Source organism: Peromyscus californicus, unplaced genomic scaffold (assembly GCF_007827085.1).
Source record: "Peromyscus californicus insignis strain IS unplaced genomic scaffold, ASM782708v3 Scaffold_2__1_contigs__length_46816999, whole genome shotgun sequence".
Lineage (NCBI taxonomy): Eukaryota > Metazoa > Chordata > Mammalia > Rodentia > Cricetidae > Peromyscus > Peromyscus californicus.
The window spans coordinates 33,962,364-33,987,622 of NW_026294540.1; the positions used below are offsets into that span (position 1 = coordinate 33,962,364).

General features: G+C 51.5%; 1 protein-coding gene across 2 annotated transcripts; it reads right to left on the reverse strand.

Annotated features, from left to right (window-relative positions):
• Positions 1 to 533: 533 nt before the first annotated feature.
• Positions 534 to 12,948, reverse strand: Mafk (MAF bZIP transcription factor K). 2 transcript variants are annotated; one of them, XM_052754244.1, is made up of 3 exons: positions 12,758 to 12,948; positions 3,850 to 3,929; positions 534 to 2,978 (listed from the first exon to the last, which is right to left on the reverse strand). In XM_052754244.1, the coding sequence occupies exons 2-3, from the start codon at positions 3,883 to 3,885 to the stop codon at positions 2,544 to 2,546; spliced, it is 471 nt and encodes a 156-aa protein (XP_052610204.1). In that variant the 5' UTR covers positions 3,886 to 3,929; positions 12,758 to 12,948; the 3' UTR covers positions 534 to 2,543. The 2 variants fall into 2 exon arrangements, with proteins under 2 accessions (XP_052610204.1, XP_052610205.1); XM_052754245.1 differs by lacking the exon at positions 12,758 to 12,948 and adding an exon at positions 4,937 to 9,559.
• Positions 12,949 to 25,259: the final 12,311 nt, after the last annotated feature.

Sequence of the window (25,259 nt, forward strand, 5' to 3'; positions counted from 1 at the left end):
GCCAAGCAGGTGATATGGGTCACCCTGAGAAAGGGGTGGCTCAGGTCCCTGAGGTTCCCAACTATAAAGCACAGGTTGCATTGGCCATCAGAGGCCTCTTGCTAGGGTAGCCTGGACGTTCAGACATATCTGCAGGTGAGTAATCACGAGTGCAGGTGGAAGGTGTCACCTTGTGGTAGTCCCTACATCTCAGGAGACTCCCAGGGAGGATCAGGTACAGAATAGAAAGTTAAGCCTCAGGGGCTGGAGAGATGGCTCAGAGGTTAAGAGCACTGACTGCTCTTCTAGAGGTCCTGAGTTCAATTCCCGGCAACCACATGGTGGTTCACAACCATCTGTAATGAGACCTGGTGCCCTCTTCTGGCCTGCAGGCATACATGCAGACAGAACACTGTATACATAATAAATAAATCTTTAAAAAAAAAAAGAAAAAAAAAAAAGAAAGCTAAGCCTCATCAGGGAAGGGCCAGCCCAGGCTGTAGGGCAGGATGCGGGGTTCCCACCCACATCACCATCCACACACCGGAAGCATCTCAAACAGGAAATTCTTTATTGCAAAGATACAAAAGCAGTCACAGCGACATGTACAGCAATAAATTAGGTGGTGGCCACGAGGCGGGGCACAGACAGGGGTCAACCGTCTGTGATCTCTTCTCAATAATTTATAACATGGGGGAGGAAGCACAAAAAATAAATATTGAAATGAAACTGCCAAGTAGCAGGTGGCTGGGGACACCAGGCCTCTGCGTAGTCAACATGTGTCCCTGTCACCTTTTGAAAAAGTAAAGCTTGCTTTGAGAAGTTGGGGGAACAAGACAGAAAACTCACTTTTATCTTAAATAAAAACATCCATATATTAAATTGTGACGATGACGTTTCAGTGACATAGAGCCACGGGGCATGCTCACACCCTTCCCAGTCCCCTCCAGGCAGGTACGCTGCGTGGGTGCTCCAGGTAGCAATGAAAGTCCCATCCACCCTGAAGGCCAACAGTATGGAGCCTCCAAGGCTCAGGAGGGCACCACAGGCTAAGAGTGGGCCGCAACCCACAGTCAGTGGCCATGTGCCTAGCACTGGAGACCACCCTGGAGACCACTCATCCAGTGTGACACCTGCTGGAGCAAGTTTCACCAGTAACCCAGCATGCCCAGCGCCGCCACAGAAAGACTGAGGAAAGCTGTTGGCACCCTGGGCCTCCATCCATGGCCAGTTCCCCACCCCACTGTCCAACCTACTCTGCATTAATAAAGATCTACAGTATCAAACTGGGAAAGAAAATTGTTATGAAAAATCTGTACGATAAAATGTGTATATAATTATATATATATATATATATATATATCTTCTCTCTCTTTAAATATCCCATGGTCCTTATTGATATCCAATATGGATTACCTACCAAGGCTATGGTTCCAACAGTGCTTTCTAAGTGCCTGGCTTTGGCTCAGCCTGTCCCCCACTCCCTGTCTACCATACTCCTCAGGGCCTGGAGGCCTTAATCCCTTCAGTAAGAAAGCACAAGATGGCCAATGACCCAGAACTCTATGAAGGAGGAATAGGCGGGTAACAACTGGGCACCAAAGCTGCAGAGTATCTGCACCTACAGTCTGCCCTGGGCCTCTGCTGACACCCACAGGGGGTGTGTCCACAGGCCCTCCAGATGCACCCTTTGTCCCTCCATACTATATCTCTTAGGCCTCTTCCACATCCCCTGGGCCGCCAGGACTTCACCTCCTTCCTATTTCTTCCTAGCAACAAGACACATATTAACTGCCATTCCCATATTCCTCAACCTCTCTCAGGCTTCACAGGCTCCCCTCCAGCTTCTCCTCTGCTAAGCCCCAGAGAACCCAAGCCCCGCGGTCGGCTGGCTCTGTGGACAGGTGGCCTGCACCATGACGGGCAGCCTCCTTAGCTAACAGACCCCCAGGGACATTCCAGGACATCCATGCAACCCTCAGCACACATACTGGACAGGCTCTGTGTGGCCACCTGGCCCAGCAGCTTCCTGCCGTCACAGGCAGCCTGTGTACACACAGGAACAACGTACTAGCCCCTGTAGGTGACAATACTGGGAACTGTTTCCCAGGACACTGACCTGGCTCTAAGGGTTAAAGCAGGTTGTAGCGCCCTTTGATAAGGACAAGAAGACCAGCGCCCAGAAAGCGATAGTATGGTGTCCACCCCAGCTGGAGGCCCTCAGGGGATGGCACTGATGGTACTGACAGACAGGCACCGGAGAAGTGGAAGACCAGTCCTCACTCCCTGCCACAGGGGCCTGATTGTTCATCCTGCTGGCCCATGCAGTTCCTGTCAGCAGCTACAAACACCCGGGGAAGGAAAGATGTGAGGGGGTTGCTGGCGGCACTGGCTCACGAGAGAGAGCCTCCCTTTTTTCCTGCATCTGCCTGTCCCCGTTATCCTTGCCCTCAGCCCCACAGGGTCCACAGTGGGCAAGTGGCCATGAGGAATCTGTGCCAGGGAGCCCGGGATAGGCGTGAGGGCTGTGCCACTGCCCGCGCCCTGCCCGGCCCCAGCAGGCACTAGGAAGCGGCTGAGAAGGGCACAGAGGTGGAGGAGAGCTCGGCAGATTTGACGATGGTGATGACACTGGTGGTGGCCACCTTGGTGGGTGTGACAGGCCCTCGGGCCACGGTGCGTGCGAAGGTCTGCAGAGCCTCGTACTTGGAGCGCAGGGCATCCAGCTCCAGCCGCATGCTGCTGTTCTCCCGGGCCAGCTTCTCTACTTCCTGCTGCAACTCGACACGCTGCCGCTCCAGCTCCTCCTTCTGCGTCACACGCTTGATGCGACAGCTCGCCGCGTAGCCTCGGTTCTTGAGTGTGCGCCGCCGCTGCTTCAGCCGAGTCACCTCCTCCTTGGTGAGCCCCCGCAGGTGCTGGTTCAGCTCCCGCACCGACATGGACACCAGCTCATCGTCACTAAGCACAGGGGCGTTCTCGCCCGCCTCCTTCTTAACCTAAGAGCCAGATGAGCAAGCAAGCGTTAGCACAGGGGACCCAGGGTCACGGGACTGGCACAGTCACCGAAGGCTGGGATCCGGTACAACAAAGACCCAGCAGGGCATCTCACCTGCCCTGTGTTCCCATCCTACAGCAAGGTGGCAGCATGGGACTCCAAGATTATGCCCATGGCCTGGTACCACAAACTACCCCACTGCTGTTGCTATGAACCTTCTTTGAACAGGGAGGACCCGACAGCCATTCCCTCGAGAAGTAAGGTCTTGGTCAACTTCTTAAGCTTTCTAGACGCACAAGGAACAGGCATATTTCCCCTCAGATGCTCTGGCCAAGCATTTCGAGGCAAGGGACAGGATGATACAGTAGCCTTGCCCTTCCCTCACATCTACCCACTGGTGCAAAGCCTGAATCTGGCCGGTCAAGGCTCACTCAAGGGAGCCCAGCACACAGCACGTAGGAGCCTGTGAGGCAAGGAAGCTGACTCAGAAGCACCTTTGGTGATAGAGGCTGAGAAGGCCCAGAAGGTAGGAAAGGCCTGGGCCGGCAAAAGGGACACCAGCTTACCTGAGGATACCGCTCTGCCCACCTGGCACTAGGGGAAGAGCTTGGGCAGAGGAAGGGCCTATGCATGCAGCTCCAAGCGCTACTCAGCACCTGCCTTACCACCCCTCCGCCTGTGAGCTACCTCCCTGGTCATCAAGGCCAAGTTCTTCTGGGCCACTGTCCCACCTCTCCTGGGATCCTTACCCACTTCCTGAGGACAAAGCTGACCTCATTTTCAAGGGGCAGTGCTGTGAAAGCGGGGCTGTCTTTCCTGTGCCATGCCAGGACAGTACCAGTCACAGCCCATGCTGGCCCAGCCCGCCTCACCTTCAATGCCTTATTCGGCTTGGGATTAGTCGTCATAACCCGGGCCCTGTCACCAGGACGGAACCACCAGGAAATTGTCGCTGGAAAGACACAGAAACAGCTTGGGTTAGGACCTAGCAAGCTAAGGACATTGCCTCTGAATAACAATACTTGGAAACAGTTCTGCTCTCAACAACCCAAGACAGTAACAATAAAACCTTAGTTCCAAAACAAAGTGAATGCACATGTAAATTGATGTGTTCTTGTCCCAGTATGTCTGGCCAGCAACTCTACAACATGTTTCAGAACATGTCCAATTCAGTTACAAAGTAACATGTCCCCCACCCAGTTCACAAGAGCTTATGACAATGGTTCTCAACCTTCCTAAATCTTTCTAATGCTGCGACCCTTTAATGCAGTTCCTCATGTTGTGGTTACCCCCAACCATAAAATTATTTTCATTGTTACTTCATAACTAATTTTGCTACTGTTGTGAATCATAATGTAAATATTTGTGTTTTCTGATTGCCTTAGGCAACCCCTGTGAAAGGACATTCAACCCCAGAGGGGTCATGACCTACAGATTGAGAACCACTGTCTTAAGCACTCTGGCATGGGCATCCTGGCCAAGCTGTATCTGCCCAGCAGGCAGAAGTGAAACCCAACCACACTTCATGCTCCAGCATCAGCCTCCAGGGCAGACAGGTCCCCTAGGTCAATGGGGCCTGCCGTCCAGTTCCCCATCCCAGCTCATGCCAGCTCATCCCAGCACTGTGGAGTAACTGCGCGTAAAGAAAAATTGTTGCTTCCTGCTCTGGGTCTCCCCCTCCCCCCAAATTCAGACAAGGTATTTACAGCTGTGGGATACCAGGTGCTGCATCCTCAAGACCAGAGGGACCCGCCAGCAACAGAGCCAGCTCTGTAAGCGGCAGTACTCAGCTCTGGAAGAGGGTCTTGGGACAGTGTCCCTTAGCAAGAGCTCCTGATGGATCACCAGGGAGAAGGATGGCCCTCTCCTGAAACCTCATTCACCCCCAAAGACAGATGGGTACAGAACACCTGCCACTCCTCCCCAGCCCCGCCCTCCCGCAATCCATGGGACACCTACCGCTGTGAAGGACACTGCAGCTGTGACATCACCATTCCTCCCAGGCCACCCCAGCCCCTCAGAGTGACCCCCAAGGCCCCTATGGGTGGGGTGGGGGCTACTGGTGGATAGCTGTTCAGAGGATCCAGCCAGAGACACAGACAGAAGACTGCAGCCACCTGGCAGACCCACTGAGCTGTCTGGCAGAACCTGTGCCTGTGGCCAGCCCGCCAGCCCCCTTGCCCGCCCTTCTCATTCTCCAGTCTGCATTGTGTCACACACCCTCATCATTCATGAAAAAGCCAGCCAAAGCATCCCAAGCATGATTCCCCTCTGATAGTTGCCATGGCGACCTTGGGATGTAGCCAACCCCCCATGGTCTCCATGGCAACGGAGAAGCCCAAAAGCACTCAGGACTTGTGGGTCAAGCCTGTGCAGAAAGACAACACGAGGCTCTCAGGCAGTAAACAAACCCATTCATTCCCTGACAACTGGGGAAGGGGTAAGAGGGACGGGGCGGCCTTTGGTGGGATGCACCTCCACCTCTTCTTGTATTTCAAACCCTGACAAAGATAGTCACAGAACAAGGGATGTCAGGGAAATCACACAAAGGAGAGTGTAGAGGATAGGCATGAGCAAGACAGTGGGTGACCTCCACTGTCCCCTCCCCCACAAACCTGGGGCCCTGAGTCCCGATCTCTCTACCCTGTGACTCCACCTCTGATGGGGTCTTGTCTCCATTGCCCACCACCCTCACTGCCAAAAAGCCATCAGTGAGAGACAAGGTATTGACTCTGTCAATAGACACCCAGCACCCTGGTGACATCACTGGTCACTCTCAGAGGCAATGGCAACAGGCAGAGCAGGACAGGGGCAGAGCCAGTCTAGAAGAGGTTCAGGTAGACCAGCATGCATCCTGACACTGCCCATCTGAGACCTGAGGTGGGACTAGAGCTAGTGGGGTGATCTAATGGAGATAAGAGGCCACATGGGGATGCGGGCAAAGTCTTTATCCAGACCCCCTCCAGCTCCAGCTGGGTTACAGTAGCACTGGGGGAGTCACAGGCTTCTGCCACTCCATTAGGAACTCTCAGGAGCCAGGCGCCTAGGAGCCCCGGGAGCCCTGAGAAAGTTTTCCGTAAAGAGGGAGGAGGGGTTGGGCATCTCTTCCAACTTGCAACCCCAGCGTCAGTGACATAGCTATGTGGTGAGTCACAGGCTGTTTACAGAGCCGGCTCACATTCCCACACAAGGACACCCCTCCCACCCGCATGCTCACGGGCCCCAGGGGCCACTGCCAGCGGAAAAGGAAGGTGCTGGGGAAGAAAGGGGACTCCACACAGATCCACGGGTGCTGAAATACGCAGGCCAGGGCTCAGCTTGGGGCAGGAATCTTTCCACTCCCGTGATGATGGTGCTGTGACACCAGGTGGCCAGGATGTGCACAGGGCAGGGGCCTGACCACTGGATGGAGGCCACCTGGTCAGCAGAAAGGGCCCCTCCCTGGATCTCTCCATGTACACCCACCTCATGGGCTCCTGCTGGGGTCTGGGTTAAGGGACCCTCTTCAGTCCTCAGCTGGCTTAAAGAGGACACATGAAGCCAAGAAGCCACGGACAAATGCCAAGCCCTGCCGATGCTCGGGTCACTTCCTCAGAAAAAGAGGATGGGAGAAAAGGCACCAGAGGCGGCAGGTGGTCCTGGCTGAGAAGCCCCCATTCAGGAGTCCTGGGGGCACACACTGAGCTACTACATTTACCCCGGCTTACCCTGCCCCAGCTAGGCTTCTGCCTCTGGAACCCTGTTCAGCAGGGACACTTGGACACTCATCAAGATAATTCAGACTTCATCCTGTATGGCCATCAATATAAAAGTCTGTCCAGGTGAAAGGTGAGGCCCACGTTGGCCCTGGGTCAGAGGTGTGCCCTTCTGCCTGCTGCCAATCATGGGGAACAGACTAGGGGACAGAGATCTTCAGCAACTTAGTGTGTGGCTAGGACGGTGCCCTTGCCTCAAACACACCAAGCACATGGGTACAGTCCCAACCTATCCATCAAAGGTCAAGCCAGGTCTGTCATCCCAGCACCTGGGAGGCTGAGTAAGAGGGTCACAAGTTGAAGGCTGGCCTGAGCTACAGTGTGTGTTCAAGGCCTCGCGAGACAACTTAGTGAGACCCTGTCTTAAAATAAAAGGAATGTAAAGGGGTCCTGAGAAGAATGTGTTGTTTGGAGGTCTCCTGTGGTGCTGGGGATAAACCCCAGGACTTGGAGTGCCACTGAGAGCCTTGCCCCAGCACCAAAGAGCCCTGTATTTGTGACAGACATTTGTAAGACAAATGTGATATCAAAACACTGAGCCACATGGTGGTGGCTCACTCAGGTCATCACAGCACTTGGAGCTCAGAGGCAAGAGGCTGGTCGCAATTTCAAAGCCAGCCTGAACTACATGGGGAGATCCTGTTTCAATAACAAATAAATAAAGGGGCCACACTGTCATCACAGCACTGGGGAGGTAGAGGCAACTGGAGACCCCTTCTCTAAACAAAAACAAATCAGCTTGTTTTTCCGAGACAGGGTTTCTTGTGTAGCCCTGGCTGTATTGGGATTTGCTCTGTAGACCAGGTTGGCTTTGAACTCAGAAATCCGCCTGCCTCTGCCTCCTGAGCCGGGATTAAAGACGTGCTACCACCACCCAGCAAAAAACAAACCACTCTTAATGGCTTCTGTAACTCTAAGGGGGCCTCAAGGTCGCCTTGCTGAGCCTGGGGTTAGAGGTTCATCGGCCATAGTCAAACTACACAGGACACCAGGCTGAGCCATAGGAACCCCCAGAGAAGCAGCTTACCTGCTCCCGTCATTCCTGTTGCCTTTTGCAATTTGAAAAGGCCATCAAGAGATTTAACAGTGGGAGTCAAGACAGGGGTCCTGGGCAGCAGTTCTAAGTCACCAGTCCAAGCAGGGCACATCTGGCCAGGAAGATCTGCCCAGATCCTCTGATAAACGCAGCCAGCCAGCAGGAGACAGGGTGGCCAGCCCTTCTATTTCAAGATGGACTGAGGCAGAAGGCCCTATGCATAAAGAACAGGAGGCATACTGCAGAGCGTGAGAATCCAGCCTGTACACCCAGGGACAGCAGGCAGTTCAGACAGCCTGTAGTCCAGTAGACTGTCCTTCTCAGATATGAGCGAGCCAGGCATAACCTCTCCTATCTTACTTTTCACCCCCCTTGGCTGTCCCTCAGCCCTGTGCTGCCCTGACTACACTACTCGGGGCATGTACAGCCTTGGACCTCCCTCCCTGCATGCCATCCTGGCAGTCCTAGCACACAGCAAGAAGGACCATGTCCAGGTCCAAAGAAGAAATAGACAGGGAGCCATGGGGACCTTGCTACCAGGCCTCTGGTGGATCAGAAAAGAAGGCCCCACAGTCTCAAGGGTCTCCATGTTCTTCAAGGTAATGAGCCTGGACCGCCCATCTCACTCTGCTGCAACTGTAACACCAACCTGAGGGTTCTGGATAATGCCCCCTGTTCCACAGGGGGATAGCAACTGCAGCTCCCGGACCCTGGCTCCTATAACCCACTCCAGCTGACAAAGATGTGTGCTCTTCAGGTTCCCGGTCTCCCAAAATAGGGAAGGAAGCAGGGAGCAGGGGGGATGAGGATAAAGATGGGTGACACATTCTGTCCAAGGAAACAGGTTCAAACCCCAGACAGCAAGGGCACTCTCAACAGTTACGAGCCACAACCTAAAGCCACTAAGGATGTGGACACCTCTGTTGGGGAGCCTTTGACAAATATCCAGAGCCAAGTCCCCTTTCCAGGACCCTAAGGGGACATGGGTCTGACACATCACCGGCACGCAGTGGGGACATGCACGCAGTGGGCACATGCACGTAGTGGGCACATTCTGATGAATGGCACCGCAGCCGGTCGAATGAGCCTCCTCCTACTACAGACCACTCAGATCTTACTGTGCCCAGCTCTGGCTGGCCGCCCTCCCATAAGCCACAACTGTCTGCCTGGCCTAGAGGACGTCTGGTCACCTTGCATTTGCAATCTCAGGAAGCTGTGTCATCCCAGCTACATCCAGAGGTGACTAACGCAGCTTGCAGGCTGACAGCAGGCTGCACGGCACAGCCCCCTCAGCTGTGGCTGCCCTCCCTCTGCCTCAAACCTGACTGACTGGTCCTCTCTGCCACCAGGTCCTTGTTGGGGTTCTGCCTTGTCCCTGGTGGTCCTGGGGCCTCAGCCTCCTTCTAACCTTCATGTTTCGCTGGGGATGTCCCCTGAGAACAGCTAAACCCAGATTTGTGTATGTGTGTATGTGTGTGCTGTCGTTCTTCAGATTGTTTACCTTGTGTTTTCCTTTTTAAGCTTTTTGTTTGTTGTTTGCTTGTTTGTTTGTTTGAGACAGGGTTTCTCTGTGTATCCTTGGAGCCTGTCTGGAACTTACTCTGTAACCAGGCTGGCCTTGAAACAGATCTGCCTGCCTCTGCCTCCAAAGTGCTGGGACTAAAGGTACACACCATCACCAGCTGGCTCTTTTTAAACCTTTAAAAATTACATTTATTTGCTGGGCGTGGTGATGCACATCTTTAATCCTAGCATTTGGATACCAGAGGCAGGTGGATCTCCAGGAGTTTGAGGCTAGCCTGGTTTATATAAGGAGAGTGTGTGTGTATAGATATATAGAGAGACAGATATATATCTGTCTCTCTATATATCCTTGCCAAAGTGTGTGTGAAGGTCAGAGGATAATTTGTGGGAGTCAGTTCTTCCATGGTGCAGGTCTTGGGGAACTGAACTCACACCATCAGGCTTCATGGCAAGCACCTTTACCCCCTGAGCCATCTCACTGGCCACACCTCACTGTTTTGAAACAGGGTCTCTCAGTGACCTGGAACTAACCACTAAGGATAGACTAGCTGACCAGCCAGAGAGGCTCAGTGATCCTCCAGTCTCTACTTCCCCAACACTGGGATAACAGAGCGTGTGACCACACCTAACATCTTTACGTGGGCTCAAGCAAGCACTTCATTGACTGAGTAATCACTCCAGACCTGTTTGTTTAAGACAGGGTCCACATAGCCCAGGCTAGCCTGGAACTGACCTTCTCCTGCCTCCACCTCCCAAGGACTGGAATTACAGAACCAGCTCTTAACTTCAGCCCCAAGGTCTCCTGCCTAACCCCAAGCATGGTTCAGCTTCACTCCTTGGCACAACAGATTCCCAGCTCTGATCTTGGTGCCTCAAACTTAGTCCTAGTCCTACAGAGAACATAGGACTTGGGGTTCCCTTCTGAGCTTCCTGCTCTGGGCTTCCTTCTCTGGCTGATGAGTGAGTGATCCTGGCTGTGGTGGACCGAAGGTCTCCATGCCACCCTCAACTTCCACTTCTTCCAGAAAGCCCTGCTCTCTTTGGGGAGTCGGACCTAGACCTGGTTCTAGAAATTTTTGCTGCACAATGAGCCCCTGTCAAGCAGAGAACTTATATGACTGATACCAACTCCCTCAGGGTATCAAGGCACTAAAAAAGGTCTGTTTTATAGGTAGAGGCAGGGATTCAGACAGGGAAGGAAGCCTAGGAGAGGGTGTGAGCCTTCCCCCTACTACACCAGATAACCCTATGGAAGAGCAGGCAGGTGTGCCACCAGACATGACAGCCCCTAACCTCTAACCCTGACTCTGACCTCAGGTCAGGCCATCATCAAGCAAGTGATGTAGGCTGCAGGACCCTCTCCTACACCAGGCAGCACATGGTCACCCAGCTCAGGTCTACCTCTGTGAAATTCTACAAATTTTCAGATAACACTTTCAATTTCCTGAAACTTCAGTTAAGAGGAAATATAAGGCATGTGTGACTTATAAAAAGCAAAAGTAAATACAAGCGACCAGGCATCTTCCCGGAGCGGGGGACAGGGAGGGTGGGGCGGGAGAATGAGTCACTGTTTATAGCTCCCGAGATCGGCCACACAGAGAATTCTCCCAGCTGGCCTGATTTCCATTTCCCGTGTGGACTAGACCCGAGATCCAGAAAGTCCACTCCAAGAAACCTTTAGACTCGGAACAGCCAGGGCAGAAACAGACATAACTTCTTGGTCTAGACTGGGATCAAGAGTTGCCAGGGACTGTAAACAAACCCTGGGGCCGGCAGAGCCCGGGACTGAAAACTGAGGGTCCCTGAGAGACAGTGACCAGGAAAGTCTCACCAGAAGCCTTGAGGGTGCTAGAGAAAGGGCTGGGACACAGAAAGAGCCGACTCTCGGGGAAACATGGCCTCCCGGACCCTCTGTCCAACTACCATTTTTAGCAACTACCTGGAAAGTACACAGCCCTGAACTTGGAACCTGGCCCTACAAGCCCAGCTCAGTTCAAGAACAAGAGGGGAATGTACTCCAGAGAAGCCTGGCGTGGTGGCTTTTCTTTTTTGCTCTAATAAATGTTTTATTTTGGAATCTCAAGAAGTTTAGTTTTAAGTTATACCATTAGACTTATTTCCTTTACCAAGGTCAAACTCATAACATTTCTCCTGTTGATTTATCTAAGGAGCAAGGAAGGTTTTGTCGTCAGGAGGGGCTGTCCACAGTGACACAGCCTATAGGCATGCCCTGCCTATCTACAGCTTTACTAAATCCATCCACATGCTTAAATCCATACCTTTTTGTTTTGGTTTGTTTTTTGGTGACAGTCTCACCATGTAACCAAGGCTGGTACTGAACTAGCTATGTTATGTAGTCCGGGGCTGACTTCCTGCCTTAAACTCTCGAGTGCAGGGATTATGTATGTCCCACATAACAGCTTTATATCAACGCCCCCCCTTTTTTAAAGCTCCCTGACCCTAAAAACATCAGGCTTGAAAATGTCAGCTTGAGGCATCACAGTACCCACGTGCAAGCCACCAGATGCCTTCCGAATCGTGGTTGTTATAGTAAGACCTCAGCAGCGCCAATCCCGGGGTCCCAGAGCTGTTTCTGGTTGATTCCACAGAAACGGATGCTCTGAACTCTTAACTACCAGCTGTGGCATAAGCTGGCTTTTTGGAACTGGGGGCACCGGGCAAGAGAAAGGTGAGTGCCTGTCGGTCAGCTGGCGGGTAAATTATTAAAATGCATCTGTGTTGGCTCTAAGAGCTGTATGATACGCAAGACTCAGCCTAACTTCACAAGAGAAACAAGAGCACCAAGCTGCCTGGCCTCCCAAATATCGACTGCCTGTGAACAGGGCAAGCTCTGGTAGGCTGGAGTGGCTGCCATCTCCGGCTGTAAGAATGCCAGGAGAGTCTCTCCCGTAAAGGGACCTAATCCAGGCACCTAGGACCCTAAGACTTTCTCCACCTGAGGTCTGCTAGATTTTGCTTCCCATTTCTCCTCGCAACACTCTTCACACACCTATCCGCTCACCGTACAAGGGGACCTCACACTTTAGAGTTGGAAGAGACCTTGGCCCCTGACCACACCTGAAGAAAAGTGGCGGAAGCGATAGGCTGGCCAAGACGGGTCACCTGCCTCGCTCCCCACCCACAGCTTCCACATCCGGCACCGCTGGCCGGTCAGCTGATTAAAAAGGGACACCACTTATCCAGGCCCTTGCGGGGTCGCGGCTGTGGCGGGGGCGGGGGGGGGGGGGGCCGGGGGAGTGGTCTTACGCCGACGGAAGTGGCCAGGTGCGCACGGCTCCCGGGAGCCGCTCTCCCGCACGTGGCGGGTCCCGCATGGGCCCTAAGCCAGGTCCCGCTTGGCACGTGCTCGAGGCCCAGGCTGGGCCCCGCGGCCTTCGGGGCGCGCCGCCTTCAGGTGCGCGAACTCGGGGCCCCCCTACCCAGTCCCCGAAGCCTCTCACTCACCCGGGTCGCGCGCGGGGCCGGGCGCGGCGGCTCCTCGTGGACACGCACTCTCCACGCGCGCCTCTGCTCTCGCTCTCCCCGTAGTCGCCGCCTCCGCCTGCGCGCTCCGGACTCCACGCTCCGACTCGGCGAAGAACAACAAGTCCCCGCCGCCCGCCGCCCGCCGCCGGCTCCCCAGTACTGACACCGCTTCCGGGATCGCGCGTCGAAGCGCGTCACCGCCCCGCCCCCGCGATGGCCACGCCCCTATCCGATCACGCCTCTTCGCACACCAAAGCCACGCCCCCTCAGGCCGAGCGTCGGTGCCACGCCCCCTGTTGACCACGCCCCTTGCTTGCCTAGTCACCGACTCCACCTAGATCCTTCCACGTGCTGTTGTCTCCATTCTGAACCCGTGGCCTTGTCCATCTCCAGCACACCCGGGGCGGGGTCAGTGCGCCCTTCCCAAGGTGGGGGATAATAGGCGAGCGTGAGGCACACCCGGGGTGTCTGTGCCCCACGTTTCCCGGGCCTTTCAGTCTGGGCACTGTGTCTCTATGCCATGTGCTACACACTGTGATCCTGAGGCCGCAGCTGCTGGATCCTCCCAGGCCCTTGGCAGAGGGAATGGAAGCCAACTGGGTGTTGACCATGTTCTGGACATAACACCAAGTCCAGGTCACGGAGGCGAAGTGAGCTGGGCGCTGGGAAGTGGGTCAGTTACACCACATATGTGTGTATGTATGTATGTAGACTGGTGTGCACATGCTACCTCGCATCTGTGGAAGTCAGAGGCAACTTTAGGGAGTCGGTTCTTTATTTGTCCCATATGGGTTCTAGGGATCGAACTCAGGTCGTCAGGCATGGCAGCAGGTACCCTTACCCGCTGAGCTATCTCACTGGCATTGGCTTGGAGCTCCTGATCCTCCTGCCTCCACCTCCTGAGTGCTGGGATCCCAAGCATGCATCACCATGCCCGCCTTCATCTCTCATTTTTTTTTAATTTTATTTTTTATTTTTTTTTTATTTTTATTTTGCAATACAATTCAGTTCTACATATCAGCCACGGATTCCCTTGTTCTCCCCCCTCCCGTCCCCCTCACCTTCCCCCCAACTCTCGCCCCCGCCCCCATTCCCATCTCCTCCAGGGCAAAGCCTTCCCCACAGACTGAGATCAACCTGGTAGACTCAGTCCAGGTAGGTCCAGTCCCCTCCTCCCAGGCCGAGCCAAGCAATCCTGCATAGGCCCCAGGTTTCAAACAGCCAACTCATGCAATGAGCACAGGACCCGGTCCCACTGCCTGGATGCCTCCCAAACAGATCAAGCTAATCAACTGTCTCACCCATTCAGAGGGCGGGCCTGATCCAGTTGGGGACCCCTCAGCCATTGGTTCATAGTTCATGTGTTTCCATTCATTTGGCTATTTGTCCCTGTGCTTTATCCGACCTTGGTCTCAACAATTCTCCCTCATATAAACCCTCCTCATTCTCGCTAATTGGACTCCCAGAGATCCACCCGGGGCCTAGTCATGGATCTCTGCATCCAGATCCCTCAGTAGTTGGGTGAGGTTTCTAGCATGACAATTAGGGTGTTTGGCCATCCCATCACCAGAGTAGGTCAGTTCGGGCTGTCTCTCGACCATTGCCAGCAGTCTGTTGTGTGGGTATCTTTGTGGATTTCTGTGGGCCTCTCTAGCACTTTGCTTCTTCCTATTCTCATGTGGTCTTTATTTACCATGGTCTCCTATTCCTTGTTCTCCCTCTCTGTTCTTGATCCAGCTGGGATCTCCCGCTCCCCCAAGCTCTCTTTCCCTCGACCCTCGCCTTTCACTACCCCCACTCATGTCCAGATTGTTCATGTAGATCTCATTCCATTTCTCTGTCATTGGGCGATCCCCGTGTCTTTCTTGGGGTCCTGTTTTCCAGGGAGCCTCCCTGGTGATGTGAGTAGCAGACAAGTCATCCTTGTTCCACATCTAGTATCCTGCTATGAGTGAGTACATACCATGTTTGTCTTTCTGAGTCTGGGTTACCTCACTCAGGATGATTTTTTCTAGATCCATCCATTTGTCTGCAAACCTCATGATGTCATTGTTTTTCTCTGCTGAGTAGTATTCCATTGTGTATATGTACCACATTTTGTTTATCCATTCTTCAGTTGAAGGGCATCTAGGTTGTTTCCATGTTCTGGCTATTACAAACAATGCTGATATGAACATAGCTGAACAAGTGCTCTTATGGTGTGGTTGAGCATTCCTTGGGTATATGCCCAAGAGTGGTATAGCTGGGTCTTGGGGGAGATGGATTCCCAATTTTCTAAGAAAGCGCCATATTGATTTCCAAAGTGGTTGTACAAGCTTGCATTCCCACCAGCAGTGGAGGAGAGTTCCCCTAGCTCCACATCCTCTCCAGCATAAGGTCTCTTCAGTGTTTTTGATCTTAGCCATTCTGACAGGCGTAAGGTGGTATCTCAGAGTTGTTGTTTTTTTTTTTTTTTTTTTTTTTTTTTTTTGGTTTTTCGAGACAGGGTTTCTCTGTGTAGCTTTGCGCCTTTCCTGGAACTTGCTTTGGAGACCAGGCTGGCCTCGAACTCACAGAGATCCGCCTGGCTCTGCCTCCCGAGTGCTGGGATTAAAGGCGTGCGCCACCACCGCCCGGCTCAGAGTTGTTTTGATTTGCATTTCCCTGATGATTAGGGATGTTGAGCAATTCCTTAAATGTTTTTCGGCCATTTAAGTTTCCTCTGTTGAGAATTCTCTGTTTAGTTCTATAGCCCATTTCTTTTTTTTTTTTTTTTTGTTTTTGTTTTTGTTTTTGTTTTGTTTTTCGAGACAGGGTTTCTCTGTGTAGCTTTGCGCCTTTCCTGGAACTCGCTTTGGAGACCAGGCTGGCCTCGAACTCACAGAGATCCACCTGGCTCTGCCTCCCGAGTGCTGGGATTAAAGGCGTGCGCCACCACCGCCCGGCTTTATAGCCCATTTCTTAATTGGACTGTTGGGCATTTTGATGTCTAATTTCTTGAGTTCCTTATATATTCTGGATATCAGTCCTCTGTCAGATGTGGGGTTGGTGAAGATCTTTTCCCATTCTGTAGGCTGTCGCTTTGCCTTGTTGACGGTATCCTTTGCTCTACAAAAGCTTCTCAGTTTCAAGAGGTCCCATTGATTGATTGTTTCTCTCAGAGTCTGTGCTACTGGTGTTCTATTTAGGAAGTGGTCTCCTATGCCAATGCGTTCAAGACTACTTCCTACTTTCTCTTCTAGCAGGTTCAGAGTAGCTGGATTTATGTTGAGGTCCTTGATCCACTTGGACTTAAGTTTTGTGCACGGTGATAGATATGGATCTATTTGCAACCTTCTACATGTTGATATCCAGTTTTGCCAGCACCATTTGTTGAAGATGCTTTCTTTTTTCCATTGTGCACTTTTGGCTTCTTTGTCAAAAATTATATGTTCATAGGTGTGCGGATTAATGTCAGGGTCTTCAATTCGATTCCATTGGTCCACATGTCGGTTTTTATGCCAGTACCAAGCTGTTTTTATTACTGTAGCTCTATAGTAGAGCTTGAAGTCAGGGATCGTGATGCCTCCAGAGGTTGTGTTATTGTACAGGATTCCTTTGGCTATCCTGGGTTTTTTGTTTTTCCATATGAAGTTGAGTATTATTCTTTCCAGGTCTGTGAAGAATTGTGTTGGTATTTTGATGGGGATTGCATTGAATCTGTAGATTGCTTTTGGTAAGATTGCCATTTTTACTATGTTAGTCCTGCCTATCCATGAGCATGGGTTTCTCATTTTTTTAGTAAGCAATGGATAGAAAGCCATTTCTCTCCAATGTGGGAATGTGCTGATGTATGGCTCTCCTCAATACGCCTTGGTGGGAGACAAGAGCACAGTTCAACTCAGAGCCTCCTTTACTCCAGCCCAATGCAGTGGTCTGAGTCCTAGACGCTTGCCTAGGAGTACCAAGATGTCCTTGGATGGGAGCCATCTTGTCCCAGAGGAAGGACACAGTTGGAGGGTGATGGTCCTGCGACCCTTGGATGGGAGGCAATGCCCAGAATGCATTTTTTTTTTAGATTTATTATGTATACAGTATTCTGCCTGCATGTATGTCTGCAAGCCAGAAATGGTGCCATATCTCATTACAGATGGTTGTGAGCCACCATATGGTTACTGGGAATTGAACTCAGGGTCTCTGGAAGAACAGTCAGTGCTCTTAACCTCTGAGGTGTCTCTCCAGTCCCAGAATGCATTTCAACGTCCTCCATTCAGACCTAAGTGATGCCCAGGGCTAAGAACCAAGTGAACAGGAGGCACACCCCAGCCCTAGCAACAGTGACCAAGGCTCTCAACCCCCCACACCAGGCCTTCCTAGAACTTTTTGGAGTGAGTCATGAGGCACTCTGGACACATGTTGGGGACAACTGGAGCGAGTATCCTGAAGCCCTTGGCTTTCTGTGCAGTCCGTTCCACACTGTAGCCCAGAATGTTTGCAGACACCATGACCTGTTACAATGGCCTATGCTAGCTCCTAAATGTTCTTCCGGCACTGACCACTAGGGGGAGCCATCCAGGTCTGCCTGTGTCAGCTATGACCTGCCTACAACAGCAGTGACAGCAACACCCATATCGCCAAGGTATTTTCAGAGCCATCCCCCAAGATCTGGAGGATGGTTCCCTTCATCCTCACCAGTGCTCCCGCGACCCCATGCACAGCTGGACCTGTCCCAGGTGGTCCTCTCTGAGGGACTCTCTCCCAGAAGTCAAATGGTTTGTGTGGGACTCTCTCCCAGAGGTCATGGAGATTTTGTTAGGATACCTTATTCTCCTTAGTTCTTTCAAAGCAAAAGATTCAGAAAAGCCAGGCGTGGTGACTCGAATCTTTAATCCCAGCACTGGGAAGGCAGAGGCAGAGGTGAGTCTCTGTGGGTTCAAGACTAAACCTGGTCTATATAGCGAGCTCCAGGACAGCCAGGGCAACATATAGAGACCCTGTTTCAAAAATAAAAAACGGGCCGGGCGGTGGTGGCGCACGCCTTTAATCCCAGCACTCGGGAGGCAGAGCCAGGCGGATCTCTGTGAGTTCGAGGCCAGCCTGGGCTACCAAGTGAGTTCCAGGAAAAGGCGCAAAGCTACACAGAGAAACCCTGTCTCGAAAAACCAAAAAAAAAATAAATAAATAAAAATAAATAAAAAAATAAAAAACGGGCAGGGCAAACATGAGGACTTGAGCTTGACCCCAAAACTTGAATAAAAAGGTGGGGTGCTAGAGAGATGGCTCAATGGTTAAGGCATTTGCTATTTTTGCAAAGGACTTGACTTCAGTTTCCAGGACTTACCATGGCAGCTCTTAACTGCCTGTAACTCCAGTTCCAGGGAACCACACACCCTTTTCTGGCCTTCGAGGGCACCAGGCACACATGTGGTACACAGATAGATATGAAGGCAAAACACTGTACACATTTAAAAAATAAATATTGGAGGAAAACAACAAGTTGTATGTTATTCCTGTACTGGAGAAGTGAGATCGGCGAGTCCCTGGGGCTCACTTGACAAGCCAGTGAGAGCCTGTCAGAAGAAACAAGGTAGGTAGCACCTAAGACACAATACCTGAGCTTTCCCTCTGGCCTCAACATGCTCAAGCATGGATGTACACACTCACACACACACATACACACAGTCACAGCTGGCTGCGGTGGTACACACCTGTAATACCAGCACCTGGGAGGCTGAGGCAGGAGGGTCGTGAGTTTAACAACCTGAGCTATGTATCAAGACTTTGGAACTCGGGATTCCCATCTCCAGCTCCTGAGTGCTGGGATTATGATCGGATGCCCCACCCGACCCATTTCACATGGGTTCAGTTGCTGAGTGGCTGTGGAGACCTGTGGCCATGGCTTGGCTTGCCCAGATAAATGCTCCCTTTTATGATGGCTTTTATGGCAGAGGTGATGTGGGTTACACCCTAGTAATCTGTCCCTTGTTGCCCTGGGAAGGGTCTTGTAACCACCAGTGCCTGAAGCTAAAGCAGGACACGCCCTTCATCCCAGCTGTCCTGGGTTGGTCCTTGTGGGAGGGAAATCCACACTCATAGGGAGGCTGGGCATCCTGGGGAGAGAAATCCACACTCATAGGGAGGCTGGGCATCCTGGGGAGAGAAATCCACACTCATAGGGAGCCTGGGCATCCTGGGGAGAGAAATCCACACTCATAGGGAGGCTGGGCATCCTAGGAGGACTAAATGCCCTCCTCCAGAGAGGCAGGAGATGGGAAGAACTCAGATGGCCCTGGCAAAGCTGGAAAAAGGGAGGTAAACTGAGGCTAGCAACAGCAATCATTAAGCAATAAGAGTGGGCTAGCACCAGCCTGATGGGAAAGGGTGGCAGTTCTACCCTTATTGGTCCCCTAAACATCCCTTTCCCGGGAGCTCAGACCCCTGAAAAGAAAAACTAGATCCTTGGAGAGGCCAGACTCCAGTGTCCCCTTAGACATTGGAGCATGGCCCTCCAGTGCTGCTAGGTCAGTGTCTGCTGCCTAGGCCTTTGAGACGGATGTCACGGCAGATGGAAGTTCATGCCAGTGCAATGGCTGCCTCCTGCTCTAATGACGGATGTAGTATTTAGCCAGAACTGCCGGCCCCTTCATTTTCATGAGGGGGGAAATCAATGAACGGACAAATGGAGACTGTGAGCAGATCTGGCTCTCTTGTCCAGCCACAGCTATGCCCTCAGGGATATTTCTCTGAGTCCAGGTCCCTCCCAGGAGGGTAGGGGGAGTGAGCTCCCATCTCCAGCATTCCCTGAGGGCTAGGAGGAGAGCTACAGGTATCCATGGTGGCTTCTGGGTTAAGAAGGGTAGCCTGGCTATGGCTGCCAGAAGAGGGGGGTCTTAGTCCTGTATAGGCGAGAGAAGGGAACACAGCAGGCCTGAAGAGGGCGGGCATAGTTTAGTTTTCAAAAGCACCTTGGGGGCTTGGGGATTTAGTTCAGTGGTAGAGCGCTTGCCTAGCAAGTGCAAGGCCATGGGTTCGGTCCTCAGCTCTGAAAAAAAAAAAAAGCACCTTGGCCTTTGTCCAGCTGTGTGGCCTTGGGCACATAGTCACCATCTCTGTGCCATGTCCTCTGCTTTAAGATGACAATCACTTGGATTTTACTGTGATTTCAGGTAATCCTTCTGTCTCAGCCTCCTGTGTGGGAGCCAACCACTGCACCTATTGTATGGCAGCTTCCTGGGCATTAAAACACCCCTCCAGGAGACTCATGGAGATAAACAAATGGCCACCACGTCCAGGAAAGTGAAAACTTGGAAGACTCTTGCAGACCCCTCCCCAGTTTTATACAAGGAACAATTAATTAATTGCTGGGTGAGGTAATGTGACCAACTGAGATTTGCAGGCTGTGGAGCTGCCCGCACGTCTTGCAGAGAGCTCCGGGGTTGCAGCTTTACTGAGTTGTCTCCTTTGTTGGTTGAGGTGGACTTTTCCATGATGCAGCCACTTTTGAGCCACCCCCGCTCCATGAGTAACGCCCCCCCCCCACACCCATACTCCCGTTAGTAATGCCACTAAAAACTGATTAGCTTAGCAAGTTGGACTTTGGTCTGTGGTAGGGCTAGCCTGGAACTTCTGTGTAGCTAAGGATGACCTTGAACTCCTGATCCTCCTGCCTCTACCTCTGAGAGCTGGAAGTATGAGTGTGAGCCATCCATCATGTTTGGCTTATGTGTTGCTGGGATGGATCCCAGAGCTTCCTGCTTGCTCAGCAAGCGCTTGACTGATGGAGCTACGTTCCCAGCCCTGTTCCCGGATCTTAGCGGCAAAGTAAGTCGCTTGTTCAGGGCCACCTCCTTCTCAGTGGCTGAGGTCAAAGTGCCCAAATTCACTCCTACCAGGACCTGTGGCCCAACCCCTGTGAGTCACAGAGGAGGTGGGCTGGAGGTGGTCTCAATTATGAGACCACACCCCTCCCCCTGGGCAGCTCAGCAGCTGCGTATCTGGAGTGGGTACCTGTCAGTGAGGTAAGTTCCCATTACCTAGGTGACACAGGAAGCCACCACTGCTCATTACTCCACAAAGGGTCAAAGATCTAGAGAGTTCTAGTGTAGTAGATTTCATCTAGGGGTGATTTGGGCCCCTGTGGGCGGGTGATTTTTTTCCCCGTCAGATCTTCTCTCCACACACAGAAGATCAAATAACTAGCCTCATACATACTATGTAGCCTAGGATAGCCATGAGCTTCTGATCCCCTTGCCTCCACCTCCCAAGCTCTGGGATTATAGGTGTGTGTCACGCTAGGTTTGCACAGTGCTGGGAATGGAAGTCAGAGACCTGTGCATGCCGGGCAAGAACTCTATTGACGGGCTATGTCCCCAGCCACAGTCCTTTTCCTTGAGACAGAGTTCTGCCTCGGTTTCCTGTATGCTGGGATGACAGACATGTTCCTCCAATGCCCACCATTCCTAACCAGACTCTAGTCAAGCTCTCTGAACTCTCCAGTTTGGCTCTGACTTCTGCCATGCTGCGCTGGTCTCTGCACGGTCCAGTTTGGCAGGAATCCCTCCCACAGCCTTCTACGGTCTAAATGCTGGTGCCTTCCAGCTTCCAGAGCCCACATGTCGAGACCTGAACTTCTGTTTGTCCTTGTGGCGTGGCCTTGGAGTTATTAGGAATTGAAAGAGGCTGTGCTCAGTGTGATGGGCCAGGCCTGTCACTCCAGCAAGGGGACCTGAATTAGTTAGGGTTCCCTAGAGGAACAGAGCTTATACAATATGGAAGAGATGGGGAGGGATGTTTATGTGTCCTTTATATAGGCTGCCAGCAGAAAGTGTAGTCCAGATTAAAGGTGGATCTTCCCACCCCAAAGATCTCCACTAGATGTGGGTCTTCTCAGGCCAGGCAGTAGTGGCACATGCCTTTAATCCCAGCACTCTGGAAGCAGAGGCAGGCAGATCTCTGAGTTCAAGACCAGCCTGGTACAGAGTGAGTTCCAGGACAGCCAAGACTGCAGAGAGAAAACCTGCCTCGAAACCCTCCCCAGGGGGAAAAAAAGTGGGTCTTCCCATTTCAAATGATTTAATTAAGAAAAAAAATCTTACAGGTGTGCTCATTCATTTGGGTTTTAGGTGACTCCAGATGTAGTCAAGTTGACAACCAAGAATAGTCATCACAGGACCTGAATTTGAAGATAGCCTGGGCTACACGAGGAGACCCTGTCTCAAAACAACAGAAACAAGGTGGCTGGCAAGATGGCTGTGCCAGTTAAAGTACTCACCACACAAGCCCGACAACCCTGGAATCCACGTAAACAGTTGGAGGTGGTAGTGCATATCTTTAGTTTCAGCATCCCTATGGAAAAATGGGAAGCAGTAGACAGGAGGGTTATCCAAAAGCTCCAGGCCAGGTAGCCTGGAGCATGCAACGCTGCAGACACAACAGCCTGGAGTATGCAATGCTGCAGACAACAGCCTGGAGTATGCAATGCTGCAGACAACAGCCTGGAGTATGCAATGCTGCAGACAGAACAGCCTGGAGTATGCAATGCTGCAGACAGCAACGGCCTGGAGTATGCAATGCTGCAGACAACAGCCTGGAGTATGCAATGCTGCAGACAGAACAGCCTGGAGTATGCAACGCTACAGAAACAACGGGACTGAACAGGATGGAAACGGACTTTCAGAGAGCTGTCCTCTGACCTCCACACATGTCCCATGGCACATGCATTCCTGTATGTGCATACACACACACACACACACACACACACACACACACACACACACACACACACACGCTAATAATTTTTTAAGAAGAAAAAAAAAAGGGCTGGAGAGATAATTCTATTGGTCCTGAATTCCATGTTTTAAACCTAGGCACGGTGGCTTGTGCTTGTAATCCCAGTGCTGGGGAGGCAGAGACGGGCAGACCGCTGTGGTTCACTGGCCAGCCCACCTAGCCCAATCAGTGAGTTCCTGGCCAGTGAAAGACCCTGTGTTCAACAAAAAAGATGGGAGCTGGAGAGACGGCTCAGCAGTTAAGGACGGACTTGCAGAGGACCTGAGTTTTGTTTTCTAACAGCTCTAGTAGATTCTGATGCCTCTGGCCTCTGAGGGCACCTGCACACACATACACACACACATAACTAAAAAAAATAATAACAATAATAATAAAAACTCAGGGTTGGGGATTTAGCTCAGTGGTAGAGTGCTTGCCTAGCAAGCGCAAGGCCCTGGGTTCAGTCCTCAGCTCCAGAAAAACAAAAAAACAAAAAAAAACCCAAAAAACAAAAATAATAATAATAATAAAAAATAACCCTTTTTTTTTTTTTTTAATTTTTCAAGACAGGGTTTCTCTGTGTAGCCCTGACTGTCTTGGATCTCACTCTAGACCAGGCTGGTCTCGAACTCACAGAGATCCACCTACCTCTGCCTCCCAAGTGCTGGGATTAAAGGTATGCACCATCACCACACGGCAAAACAAGCCTTTTTTTTAAAGAGCAGGTGGGGCTGGAGAGATGGCTCAATGGTTAAGAACACTTGACTGCTCTTCCAGAGGTCCTGAGTTCAATTCCTAGCAACCACATCGTGGCTTACAACCATCTGTAATGGGATCGGATTCCTTCTTCTGGTGTGCATGAAGACAGAGCACTCATACACATAAAATAATACATGAATAAATAAATCTTTTTTAAGAAAAGGTAGATGGGGGGGCTGGAGAGATGGCTCAGAGGTTAAGAGCACTGCTTGTTCTTACAAAGGTCCTGAGTTCAATTCCCAGGAACCACATGGTAGCTCACAACCATCTGTAATGAGATCTGGTGCCCTCTTCTGGCTTGCAGGAATATGTGCAGACAGAACACTGTATACATAATAAATAAATAAATAAATCTTTAAAAAAAAAAAAAAAGAAGAAAAGGTAGATGAAGCCTGAGTAATAACACTGAAATCTGGCCTCTATATTCATATGCACATGCATGCACCTCCACACACCAACATGTACACACATAAACACATGACAATCAAAGAGAGATGTAAAGAAATGGCCCAGCAGTTAAGAGCACTTTCTGCTCTTGCAAAGGACTCAGGTTTGGTGCTCAGCACCTACATGGGGCCGTACAACTGTCTGTACTCCAGTTCCAGAAGGTCTGATGCCTTCTTCTGGCCTTTGAGGACACCAGGCATACATGTGGTGCACAGACCAATCAAACACTCATACAGAAAATAATAATAGGTCTTAAAAAAAAAGAACAGAAAGGGAGCCTGAGGCCTAAAGGGGGTGAGTTAAGATAGACACATTGAGCCGGGTGATGGTGGCACACGCCTTTAATCCCAGTACTGGGGAGGCAGAGGCAGGCGGATCTCTGTGATTTCCAGGCCAACCTGATCTACAAACTGAGTTCCAGGACAGCCAGAACTACAGAGAAATCCCATCTTGAAAACCCAAAATAAAAATTAAAAAATTTAAAAAAAGGTAGATACATTGGCAGGTAGGACCAAATGTCTCCCAGATCTGGCCAGTCCTTCCCTCCATCCTGGACAGAAAGTTCCTGCCTCCCATTGTCTGACTTTCCTGGAGGCTCCCCAGGAGACCACTGGCCATCACCACCCCCAGGCATTTGGGACCCAGGGTTGACAAATCAGTGCCCAGGAGTCTTTTGAGGTCAGGAGGTACCTCCCCTGCATGCTACCGGCGTCAATAACTCTTCCTGTCCCCCCTGCCTCCCCGTGATCATGACGAGGGAGGATTCATTTCCGTGTGAGCTGCCGGTGCTATTTTCAGACAATTGTTGAAAAGCAGGTTTCAGTCCCTGGCCAGAGCTGCCTCTCTGGGCTTCCGCTTGCCAGCCAGGGTTTGCCCAGTGCTGGAGGCTAGCTGCCCAACAGGTCTCAGGTGTCAAGTGCAGAGGCTGCTGGGCCCTGACTGCCTGGCCCCATTTCTGGTCCTAGGGATGGAACCTAGGATTTTGCATATTCTAGGAAAGTGCTCTACTGCTAAGCCACACCCCAGCCCCTCACTGGGGGATTCTAGGCAGGGGCTCTACCACTGAGCCACACCCCAGCCCCTCACTGGGGGATTCTAGGCAGGTGCTCCACCACTTAGATACACTCCAGCCCCTCACTGGAGGATTCTAGGCAGGAGCTTTACCACTGTGACATACCCCCTAGCCTCCTCTACTTTTAAAGTCATGAAGAATTGGGAACATATTCATCATTTAAGAAATAACGTTGAGGGCTGGAGAGATGGCTCAGAGGTTAAGAGCATCATCTGTTCTTCCAGAGGTCATGAGTTCAATTCCCAGCAACCACATGATGGCTCACAACCACCTATAATGAGATCTGGTGCCCTCTTCTGGCACGAATGCAGGCAGAACACTGTATACATAATAAATAAATAAATCTTAAAAAAAGAAAAGAAAAAAAAAGAAAAGAAAAGAAAAGAAATAACGTTGAGCTGGGCAGTGGTTGCACATGCCTTTGATTCCAGCACTCAGGAGGCAGAGGCAGGTGGATCTCTGCAAGTTCAAGGCCAG

Bases quoted from the DNA above. Each gene is read 5' to 3' on its own strand.
- Mafk (XM_052754244.1), bottom strand. From the start codon at position 3,885: ATGACGACTAATCCCAAGCCGAATAAGGCATTGAAG. The intron at 2,979-3,849 runs GTGAGGCGGGCT...TCTGGCTCTTAG, and splicing joins AGCCGAATAAGGCATTGAAG to GTTAAGAAGGAGGCGGGCGA.